This window comes from Chrysemys picta, chromosome 10, assembly GCF_011386835.1.
Source record: "Chrysemys picta bellii isolate R12L10 chromosome 10, ASM1138683v2, whole genome shotgun sequence".
Taxonomy (NCBI): domain Eukaryota; kingdom Metazoa; phylum Chordata; order Testudines; family Emydidae; genus Chrysemys; species Chrysemys picta.
The window spans coordinates 55,177,279-55,189,624 of NC_088800.1; the positions used below are offsets into that span (position 1 = coordinate 55,177,279).

Here is a 12,346-nt window from a genome sequence, read left to right on the forward strand (position 1 = left end):
AGTTATCCCATAGCTATCCCATAGTTCCCGCAGTCTCCCCCGCCCATTGGAATTCTGGGTTGAGATCCCAGTGCCTGATGGGACAAAAAACATTGTCGCAGGTGGTTCTGGGTACAGCTTCATCCCTCCCTCCATGAAAGCAACGGCAGACAACCGTTTCACGCCTTTTTTCCTGGGTGAACACAGCAGACGCCATACCATGGCAAGCATGGAGCCCGCTCAGCTCAAGACAGCAGTCATGAACATTGTAAACACCTCGTGCATTATCGTGCAGTTTATGCTGAACCAGGACCAGAAAAACAAGGCAAGGAGGAGGCGGCGATGGCAGCGCGGCGACGAGAGTGATGAGGACATGGACATGAACATGGACACAGAATTCTCTCAAACCGCGGGTCCCGGCGCTTTGGAGATCATGTTGTTGATGGGGCAGGTTTTATCCGTGGAACGCCGATTCTGGGCCCGGGAAACAAGCACAGACTGGTGGGACCACATAGTGTTGCAGGTGTGGGACGATTCCCAGTAGCTGCGAAACTTTCATATGCGTAAGGGCACTTTCATGGAACTTTGTGACTTGCTTTCCACTACCCTGAAGTGCGAGAATACCAGGATGAGAGCAGCCTTCACAGTTGAGAAGCAAGTGGCGATAGCCCTGTGGAAGCTTGCAACGCCAGACAGCTACCGGTCAGTCAGGAATCAATTTGGAGTGGGCAAATCTACTGTGGAGGCTGCTGTCATGCAATTAGCCAAAGCAATCATTGAGCTGCTGCTATGAAAGGTAGTGACTCTGGGAAATGTGCAGGCCATAGTGGATGGCTTTGCTGCAATGGGATTCCCTAACTGTGGTGAGGCGATAGATGGAACCCATATCCCTATCTTGGCACCGGAGCACCAGGGTACCCAGTACATAAACTGCAAGGGTTACTCTTTAATGGTGCTGCAAGCACTGGTGGATCACAGGGGACATTTCACCAACATCAACGTGGGCTGGCCGGGAAGGGTTCATGACGCTCGCGTCTTCAGGAACACTACTCTGTTTAAACGGCTGCAGCAAGGGACTTACTTCCTGGACCAGAAAATAACCATTAGGGATGTTGAAATGCCTATAGTTATCCTTGGGGACCCAGCCTACCCCTTAATGCCATGGCTCATGAAGCCATACACAAGCAGCCTGGACAGGAGTCAGGAGCTGTTCAGCTACAGGGTGAGCAAGTGCAGAATGGTGGTGGAATGTGCATTTGGCCGTTTAAAAGGTCGCTAGCGCACTTTACTGACTCACTCAGACCTCAGCCAAACCAATATCCCCATTGTTATTGCTGCTTGCTGTGTGCTCCACAATCTCTGTGAGAGTCAGGGGGACACGTTTATGGCGGGGTGGGAGGCTGAGGCAAATCGCCTGGCTGCTGATTACGCACAGCCAGACACCAGGGCGATTAGAAGAGCACACCAGGAAGCGCGGCGCATCAGAGAAGCTTTGAAAACCAGTTTCGTGACACTGGCCAGGCTACCATGTGAAAGTTCTGTTTGTTTCTCCTTGATGAAAACCCTCCCCCTTTATTGACTCATTCTCTGTAGGCAACCCACCCTCCCCCTTTGATCACAGCTTGCTTTCAAAGGAAATAAAGTCACTATCGTTTAAAAATCATGTATTATTTATTATAAAAAGAGGGAGAGAAATGACAAGGTAGCCCGGGTGGGGTTTGGGAGGAGGATCGGAGGGAAGGAAAAGGCCACTAAAAAAAGGTTAAAATAATGACAGCCTTTTGCTTGGGCTGTCCACTGGGGTGGAATGGGAGGGTGCACAGAGCATCCCCTCCCCCCCCCCGCGTTCTTACACGTCTGTGTGAGGAGGCTATGGAACATGGGGAGGGGGGTTATACAGGGGCTGTAGCGCCAGTCTGTGATCCTGCTGCCATTCCTGAAGCTCCACCAGACGCCGGAGCATGTCTGTTTGCTCACGCAGCAGCCCCAGCGTTGCATCCTGCCTCCTCTGATCTTCCTGCCGCCACCTCTCATCTCGAGCGTCTCTCCTCTCCTCACATTGGTCCCTTCTGTCCTCACATTGGTCCCTCATGTCCTCACATTCACTGGCATCTTTCCTATACTTTGAAACCATGTCCTTCCACTCATTCAGATGAGCTCTTTCATTGCAGGTGGAGTCCATGATTTCCGCGAACATCTCATCTTGCGTCCTCTTTTTCTGACGCCTTATCTGAGATAGCCTTCGGGACGGAGGAGGGAGGCTTGAAAAAATTGCAGCTGCTGGAGGGAGGGAAAAAAGGAGAGAATTTTTTAAAAAGATACATTTTACAGAACAATGCTTATACTCTTTCACGGTGAACAACACTATTCACATTACATAGCACATGTGATTTCTGTGCAAGGTCGCATTTTGCTTCTTAATATTGAGTGCCTGTGGCTTTGCTGCTAGAGATCACAGACGCAGGTCCGGACAACAGAATTCGGCTTGCATGCGGCCATGGTAAGCCATTGTCTTTCAGCTTCTGCGTCCTCCTTTCCCACATACCAAGCAAAGCCTGTTGAGTGCTGCAGTTTTCCTGTTAACCTTCAGCAGCAGAAACAAACTAACCCCCCCCCCCCCATCCAATTCTCTGGGATGATCGCTTTATCCCTCCCCCCACCGCATGGCTGGTATCAGGGAAGATCCCTGTTAGCCACACGTGAAAAGCTTAGCGCCAATTCCCCTCCCCCCCTCGCTTGGCTTACTACAGGGAAGGATTTCTTTTCATCCAGAGGCAAACAGCCCAGTAGGAAGGACCACCTCTGTCCCCTTAATTAAATTCCCGTATTTCAACCAGGTTACCATGAGCGATATCACTCTCCTGAGGATTACACAGCAAGATAAAGAATGGATGTTGCTTGAATGCCAGCAAACACTGGGACCATACGCTGCCAGGCTTTGTCATGCAATGATACCAGATTACTTGCTACTAGCACGGCGTGGTCAAGTGTCCTACCATGGAGGATGGAATAAGGCTGCACTGCCCAGAAACTTTCTGCAAAGGCTTTTGGAGTACCTCCAGGAGAGCTTCATGGAGATGTCCCTGGAGGATTTCTGCTCCATCCCCAGACATGTTAACAGACTTTTCCAGTAGCTGTACTGGCCACGAATGCATCCCAAGTCCTCAGGGCAAATTAATCATTAAAAAACACTTGCTTTTAAACCATGTCTTATATTTTAAAAGGTAAACTCACCTGAGGTCCCTTCCATGGGGTCATGGTCTTGGGTACTGGCTTGGGAGGCTTGGGAGGGTACTTCAGTCAGGCTGAGAAAAAGATCCTGGCTGTTGGGGAGAACGGAGTGCTGTGTGCTCTCTGCAAGTTCGTCCTCCTCCTCCTCCTCTTCCCCGTCCGCAGAATCCTCAGGTGTGGCTGATGAGATTACCCCCGCCTCGGAATCCACGGTTAGAGGTGGGGTAGTGGTGGCGGCCCCCCCTAGAATTGCATGCCGCTCAGCGCAGAAGCGGCATATCTGCAGCTCTGACCCGGAGCGACCGTTTGCCTCCTTTGTTTTCTGATAGGCTTGTCTGAGCTCCTTGACTTTCACGTGGCACTGCTCTGAGTCCCTATAGTGGCCTCTCTCCATCATGCCCTTGGAGATTTTTTCAAAAGTTTTGGCATTTCGTCTTTTCGAACGAAGTTCTGCTAGCACTGAATCCTCTCCCCAAATAGCGATCAGATCCAGTACCTCCCGTACAGTCCATGCTGGTGCTCTTTTTCGATTATCGGCCTGCATGGTTACCTGTGCTGATGAGCTCTCTGTGGTCACCTGTGCTCTCCTGTGCTGGGCAAACAGAAAATGAAATTCAAATGTTCGCGGGGCTTTTCCTGTCTACTTGGCCAGTGCATCCGAATTCAGATTGCTGTCCAGAGTGGTCACAATGGTGCACTGTGGGATAGTTCCCAGGGGCCAATACCATCGAATTGCGGCCACACTAACCCTAATTCAAAATGACAATATCGATTTTGGCGCTACTCCGCTCGTCGGGGAGGAGTACAGAAATCGATTTTAAGAGCCCTTTATTTCTAAATAAATGGCTTCGTTGTGTGGACGGGTGCAGGGTTAATTCAATTTAACTCTGCTAAATTCGAATTAAACTCATAATGTAGACCAGTGGTCTTCAGCGGCTCAGTCATTCAGGTGAGTCACACAGTCAATAATGGACAATGTCTGTGACAGACTTCCCCAGGGTGCAACCTGGGACTGGGGTACCACTGGCATACCAGAGAGAGCCCTTTGGCATACCAATCTGGGTCTCCTCTCAAGCTGTCAGGCTGTGACAAGCTGCAATCCTCTCCAGGCCTTACACAAGTAGGGACACACCCAACTGCAGTTACATGAAGGCTTCTCCTAGCCACTCATGAACTAACAGTAGAGAGACTCCAGCCAGCTCCCTACCCTCTCCCCTGCCCACCCAAATCTCAGAGCTGTCCTGTCCTGGTCAAAAGCCTGACCACTGTAAGTTTATTACCCAGTCCATCCCTCAATGTGAAAAGGACAATGCACCAGGTTTTTGTTCTTAAGCAGATTCCCCAAGCACAACACACTGTTTTAGGGGGAAAAAATAAAAAACGGATTTATTAACTACAAAAAGATAGATTTTAAGTGATTATAAGTAATAGTGTACAGATCAAAGTTGGTTACCTCAGAAAAACAAAATCACAATCTAAATTCTATAAACTAGACTGGATTTGAAATAAGTAAGGCTAAGATTTAGTCATGGGTATTTTTAGTGAAAGTCATGGACAGGTCATGGGCAATAAACAAAGGTCACAGGCCGTAACCTGTCCATGACTTGTACTATAAATACCCTGACTAAATCTTAGGTGCTCTGGGGGGCCTATGGGACACTGCTGCTGCTACTCCTCCGGGGCAGCCCAGGGCACCACTGCTGCTCCAGAGTGGGGGGCAGTCTGGGGCAACACTGCTGCTCCAGGGCCACGCCTGGGATCGCTGCTGCTCTGGCGACCCCTGGGGCCAGCTGCCCGGGGCTGCTCCAGCAGCAGCCAGTGTGGCTGGCCCCAAGCTGCCTGAGCATCTGGCCCCAGGGGCCGCCCCAGGGGCTGGGGCAGCCCTGAGGTCAGCCACACCAGCTGCTGTAGAAGTCCCGGAAAGTCACGGAATCTGAGACTTCCATGACAGACTCGCAGCCTTCGAAATAAGCAGTGTGTCACCCTAATGGTACAAATAGTCCACCAATCTTCCATACACAGGCAGGGCTTTCTTCTTTCCAGCCTGGGACCCCCTTCCCCAGTTTAGTCTTTGTTCCCAAGGTGTTTCCAGGTGTTGACTTGTAAGGGGACTGAGGCCAGGTGATGATGTCACTTCTCCCTTTTATAGCTTCTTCCATGTGGAGGGAACTTCCTTGTCCCAAACAAAGCCCCAGAACAGTTTGTGGAAAAGTACAGGCATGGAGTCTAGTATCACATGATCTAGTCACATGCCCTTGCATGCTTCGATGAGTCATAGCAGCCATTACCCATATACTGGCTGAAGCGTTCCCCTGGTCCATTGTTTTCCTTGATGGGCCATTACCTTGAATAGTCCCTTCACAACGTGCTGGCTAGACTGAATATAAACTACCTTACCCAGGAGCGAGCACATTTGAAATACAGATGTATAGTCAATATTCATAACTCCAGATACAAAAATGCTACATGCATACAAATAGGATAATAATATTCAGCAAACCATTACTTTTCCATTGACTCCTCACATGACATATTTTGTAGAAAATGCATCATAATTATGTCATAATCATACCACTATGGTGACTATGAGGTGCAGAGGGTCATAATCTCCTTCTGGGGTAGCAAAAGTCTAGCAAAACTATCTGCCCTCACCAGGGTCTTCAGCCCATGTCTGGACCCTATAATTCCCACCCTTCACTCAAGTTTCTAAACAAGCCTTCTCCCATTCTCAGGGCTTAGGCCACTTTCCCAATTAATAGTGGGGGAACCCAGGCCCACCCAGTACTCTAGGTCCCAACTCACGGACACTACACGCAGCAGTCATGTATCACTGCCTCCAGTTCACTGCTGCTATTCCATGGGCCTTTTCCCCCGTAGCCCCTTTCTCTTCGCCCTGAAGTTCTCAGATCCTCTTCCTTCCTGCTACATGCAAAATACCACCAGAATCCATCCTCTGGGACGCCTTTGAGTTCCTGTGACATACAACACAAGAGCCGCACCACACCCCTGCTCCTCTGGTCCCAGCCAAGGACTGCCCTACTTAGCCCCTATAGCTCCTTTTATCCGAGCCTGCTGTGCTCTGATTGGCTGCTTCTGTGCAGCCTTTCTGGGCAGGCCTGGAGGACCCACCTTCGCTGCTCCTTCCTGGGTTGGGGTGTGGTAGGACTGTAGGGCCTCCAGCAGGGGGCCTCAAAGGGCCAGGTGCACTGCGTCACAAGAACTCGCAGCCAATTTGGGGTTTGTGCCTTGGTTTCTAACAGACTGCCCTGAGGTTGGCACTCACCTTCTTGGGCCACTATAGACAGCTTAACACCTATAGGCCCAGCTGATCAGGACTCCATTGTACCCACAGGTGGCAAATGAGAGTCCCTTCCTCAAAGAGCTGACGGTCTAAAGACCAGACATAACACATGGCAGAGACAAACAAGTGGGAAGGGGGTGGGGAGGGTATGGTGGCAACTCATAGGCGTTAGCTCTCTTCCATGCTGAATACCCAGACTGCTGTGACATACACTCCATGGATTAAGCACATGTGATCTCTTAGCTCTCGACTTCACTCTTTTTGTCAGGAAATCTCCAGCAATGGCGATATATCCAGGCCCGCGGCGTTTTTACCATGGTGCCATCTTGACACAGCCTAAGGGGAAGAACTGGAATGTGACTGTTTTGTGCAGAAACCAAAATAACAATGCAGCCCACTGAGTTCTTTAAAACCCTGTGGCTTTGCAAAGCGCTATGGACAGTGGGCCAGCAGATTTGCTGATCGGAGCCGGGTGAGACAGGGCATCCATAACCCCAGCGCAGCCAACCAGTTGTGCTGTGTAAAGCTGCTTTGCAAAGCAGACAGAGTTTATCGGTCAATCTGGTGCTGTCTTTATTGTATTAGGGTTTGTATTTTGGAGTTAGTGTTGCCCAAGGCTAGAAATACAAGTTAGGAAGTCCTGGGTTTTACGTAAAGATCATGGGGCAGACCTTGCTGTCAGTTACACCTGCCTAAATCTGAGTAACTCTACTGACTCCATTGGAGTTACTCTACACTGGGCAACTCCAGTCAAGTCCATTGAGTGACTCGAGATCTACCCTGGGCTAACAGCTGGCAGAATCTGGCCCAGACGTGTTGCTTGTAGTGGCTGTCATCCAGGAGAATCCAGGGAGAAAGGGTGCCTGCCAATTAATTATTATTATGCTACCTAAGGGATCTGATGGCATCAGGATCCTATTGAGTTAGGAGCCGTATAAACAGAGAGGTAGACACAGTCTCTTGTCCAAACGGCCTTACAATCTCTCTCTCTCCTTCCTGCAGCCATACATCAGGGCTGGGAGCAGACTTACAAACTGCCTAAGCTCTCTGGGGCAGCGACTGCCTTTCTTGTCCTGTGTCTGTACAGCACCTAGCACAACGAGGCCCTGGGCCATTCCTGGGGCTCCTAGATGCTACAAAATAATAACCCAGGAAAAAATGCTGGGGCTTGGCAATTCCCTGTTTGGGTCGGGGGGGTCATCCTGCCAGATGGCAGCCCAGAGAGGCATGGCCCAAGGGACCCCCATTCTCAGCCAGCCTGTGGCGTTTTGCTGGTTCAGCTGGCCAGAAGCTGCCTCAGGTTGCCAGAGTCTGATGAGGGCTGCAAAAACCAGGACCAGCCAGCTGTTTCTATAGAAGTAACCAGGATGCCAGGCAGGCTCTGAGAACAGAGACTTTCCTGGCTGCCAGGGAGGTGGAATTACCCTGACGTGTCATGGACAGAAAAGCAAGGGACATTTTTTTCCAGACAACATGATGAGGGTCAGCTTAGGCAGGTGCCATATAATCCTTCCCACTGGAATCTGGTCAGGCTGCTGGGGTGAACACTCATTCTCTGATGGAGGACGTCCCGGGATGTTTTACACAGTCTAACTCTCCCACCAGAGTGGGGGGATTTGCTTTTGCCAGTGGTTTGTATTTTATCCCCAGGAGCTGAGTAAAATCCTGGGCGTGAGAGAGATGAGCACGGAATCTCAAGAAGAATCCCTAGGTAACCGGCCACAGTTACCTCGTGCTCTCAACAACCGGGCTCTCCTGCTTCCAAGAGCACATTCCTTTATTCCTGTTCCAGGTGTCACCGTGCTTCTGATTTGCCCTGGTCCACAGCCAAACAGCACAGTGACTCACCCCATTCATCACCATCTCGCCACGTTTCTTAAGTTGTCCATCTCCTTTCAGATCTCAGCACATTCCTTGGTATCCTAGCAACCAGCAGAAACTTTCCGAGGAGAGCTCAGACCAGACCGATGCTCCCATAAGCCAATCACATGCCCATGGCCGTGACTTATTAACTTTGAGCCTATCAGGGTGTGTTATTGTGGATCCCTAGGACGACTGGTCCTGGGAACTAACCTCACTGTATCGAGGCCGCCTCAGTGCTCACAGCTGCTGGTCTCCCAAGGCTAGAGACTGAACGAAAAATGAGCTTCTCTGTTACGTTCGCGGAGTTGGTGAACATTGCGATTGGCACGCCTGAGCTGGGCAACGTCAACTTCAATGCCCTGCATGTCCTGCTGCACGGCCTGTTGAAGCACCTCCAGCTCCAAAATGTCAAGAAGGAAATCTCCCAGGACGAGAGGGATTTTCTCCAGCCTCCCCCTAGCTTTACAGCGAAAGGCCAGGTCCAGGAGCAGGTCTCCCTGGAGAGGAAATCCAGCTCGCTCTTTCACCAGCTTCAGGAAAGGCTGACGAGGATCGAAAGTCAGCTGCTCCATCTGAATAATCCCCCTACCACAGCAGAGCTGCTGTCTCGGAGCCAGTCCCTCAACAAGCCCGCTGAGGAAATGTGGCAAATGATGCAGTTGAAGAAGAAGATGGAAATGAATGAGGAAGGAATGACTAAGGTGAGACAGCCCTGCTTTGGGAAAGCTCCTGTTTCCCTTCCCTCCGGTCTGTCAGGGCCAGATCCTCACTGGGTGTAAATCGTACTGCCTACAGCTCCTGCCACTGACATACGCAGGGCAGTGTCCTGCCAAAGCCAGCTAGAAGGGGTGTCTGGTCCACAGGAGCCCAGAGAGTGCAGTTGGGAATCATTAGGCCATGGACTCTACAGGGAAATGTCTCCTAGGAATCTGATCAGCCCTAATGCAGGTTTATCTGAGCAGGTTACAGTTCAGTTTGGTCCAGTTCATAGAGGAAGGATCAAACTGAGTTGACGAGCACTGGTTTGATGTGGTCTGTTTCATAGCATGGAGAGGACTCCCTCATACTGCTGTTAATCCACTCCGGGCAGAAGATGGGACACCCAGAACTGGGTTTCAGTCCCTGCTCCACTGGAATAGGCTCTCGCTATGTCTGTCCCTAGCAATAACTCACTTGGGGGCCCCTCTTGCGTCCCAAGAAGTCCATTTCAGTTTTGCTTTTGACTCCACTGGGAGCAGGCTCAAGTCCTTAGCAGGCCTGTGACCCCTGAGAAAGGTCCCTCCTAGACCTTCCCCACAGCCACATTTCAGTATTGATAGGTCATTACTGCGATCCAAGATCCTCTACCCATCGACACACCATGCCTCTGGTAAGACTCTGCACTGGACAAGGAAACCCGAGGGCCCACTTCTCTGCTGCCCTGCACCTTGTGTTATCATTGACAGCAAGGCAAGGTTGGTATAAAACGCCACCGAATCAGAATGGTCTCACATCCCCTCTGCACTGATGGGAATGACTGCACAAGGTGCAAGGCAATGGGGAATCAGGCCCCGAGACACATCATCTCCTGGCCTGAGCTAAAGATACACACAGCCATTCTGAAGACATGGTTCAAGGGCAAGAGTGCGGTGTTAACTTTTCCAGGAAGTGGTGGTCCACCCACTGCAGAAGAGCAGTGCGTTTGGTCTTGAGTGACAGGCCGAAGAGGAGACTTGAGCATGTAGTTAATTGGCAGCCCCTACGTGCTTTAGGTGACATTACTGATGGCGGAGCTGGAAAAGAACTAGGAGAAAGATGGTTCCTCTGGCACCTTCTCTTTATCCATCACTACTGTGTTATTTCATTATTAAGTACTATCAATTTGTCCTGTCCTTCACAGATGTAGATGGAGTCAGACCCTGACCCTGGGAACTTATCTATCACTCTCCAGGCAAGGAGGGACATTCTGTGTTATCTAAAACCTGATCCTTTTTAATTCTGTTCTCTGATGTTAAATCAATGGGCTTAACTCTGGGAGACCTCATTCATGTTAAAAGGCCATATTGTACCTAGAAAACGCGTTGCAATTGCACAGGGAATCTCAGTTTGCTCAGAATACAGCTTATGTTGTTGTTAAAGTGCAGTTTGTCACCCTGATATGTGACTATGTAAAAACAGCATCATCTTCTAGCCATGACTGCTTAGTGCTTTACCCTCCCCTCCGCCTTGTTCGGCTCTGGGAGGAGTTGGAATCCACACCTCCTCCTGCATCATCAGAATTGCCTGTGAGGACATAATCTATCTGCAAAGTCCTCACTACTGTTGCTACTGATGTGCAGAAGGAAGGAGCCCAGTGTGACTCTCGGAGTCCATGGGGAGGACACAGGACTGGCAGAAAAAAAAATCTTTGTAGTTATAAACAGAGCCCACGTGATCTGGCAATTGGGACCCCATGATGTGATTGTCACCCAGCCCCTCTCCAGAGCAGAACCATATGCTAAATTCTTCATTTACTTGCTCAGGAAGGGAGTTTGAAAACACAAGAGTCTAACCCCTTCCCAGTATAGTCAGAGAAAGCCCCTTCACTCAGAGCTCTGCACAGACAGAGAGCAGCACAACTAGCTCAGCTGTTGTTTCCATTCCCCATCCTCCCATGGTCCTCTTGGCTTTCCATCCAGGTAGCAAGTGCTGGTGTTCTCTCACTGTCTGGGCAGGCAGTTAACCCCCGACCAGCATTGTTGTTCCAGGAGTGTTGGTCTGAACAGAGTTGTTCGGTCTAGGTCCAGTCCAGTTGCCTGGTTTGGGTGTAGTTGAGGATGTGAAACAAGGGAAAGTTGTGAGTTCTCTAAGCACCATCTCCTTGTCCTGTTCCTGGTCAGATGGAGAGGGGCTTTCCTTGGCCGTCTGCACATGATCTTGTCAGATTAGCGGCCAGGTTAACAGCGGTGGCGGTGCCAGTGCCTCTGGGCCAGGTTAGCGGGGAAGAGGGTGCCGGTGCCCCCTGAGCCCGGTGAGTTGGGACCACTCATCCCACCTACAGCCCTTGATGTAATCCTTGGTCTGTCTCTGCAGTTCCCCTTGAGTATCATTCATTTCCCTTTTGGGAAAGGGTGTGTGGGGGTCACCCAGGGATGAATCTGTGCTTTCCCAGAGGAAATGCATAAGAATTGCCCTGTATTCCCCACCAGTCCAATGGCTCATGGGCTGCCATGCCCCTAGCAGGAGGGACAGGCTGGCTGTAATGGGCTGTTCTGAAGTTTCCCCACATAGGTCCCATGTGCTGTTCCAGGGTCATTCTCCTGCCTCCTTTCTCCACTGTGGATAGAGAGTCACTTCAGTCCACTTCTTCTCTACGTGCAGCAACATTTCCATGAATCTAACTCAGCTCCGAGGGTTTAGAAACAGCATGAGCAGAAGGACACAGATGAGTGTGACGTGCCCTGAGCGGGGTGCACCGAGCCCTATCACCTGGGAAGGCCACCTTGGCAGAGCGCACACTTCCTCCCCATGACTGACAGGTGGTGCTGCTGTGCCAGGTGGGGCGAGAGAAAGGAGTCAAACAATGGGGCAGTAGGAGAACAAATAGCGCAGACCTACACTCCCCCTGCATATGGTACCAAAGGGCCAGCATCGCAGTCTGGGCAGCTGGCAGATGTCCCTTGTATGGGCACATGCCAGACAGCAAATCACTTCAGTAGGTTGTGCCCCCAAAGGGGCACACAGCCAGTACCACCAGCAACCACACATCGTGGTGCTAAACATACTGCAAACCACAACACTAATAATACTCTGCACTTCCATAGCACCTTTCACCTGAGGGCCTTGCTGTGCTTCACAAATGCTAACTGACTACAACTGACAATGCACCTGTGAGGCACATGAAGGCCATGGAGCAAGGACGTTACCCACCACTGAAATGTAACCATCTCTGGGATGGAATGCGGCAGATGCTTAACAGCACATAGCAACATCACACAATACTTTAGGACGGAC

The 12,346-nt window shown here is 50.6% G+C and overlaps 1 protein-coding gene across 3 annotated transcripts in view; it reads left to right on the top strand.

Moving 5' to 3' along the window:
- C10H16orf96 (chromosome 10 C16orf96 homolog) overlaps positions 1–12,346 on the top strand; it is a 46,745-nt gene that overhangs the window by 3,178 nt on the left and 31,221 nt on the right. The window contains exon 1 of one of the 3 annotated variants that reach the window (XM_042847346.2): positions 4,779–9,075. The exons of 1 other annotated variant lie outside the window; for it this stretch is intronic. In XM_042847346.2, the coding sequence (XP_042703280.2) occupies positions 8,653–9,075 (423 nt within the window). In that variant the 5' untranslated portion in view covers positions 4,779–8,652. Of the gene's footprint in view, positions 1–4,778; positions 9,076–12,346 lie in introns of those variants that run through there. One more of the 3 variants, XM_005314257.4, reaches the window with a different exon arrangement.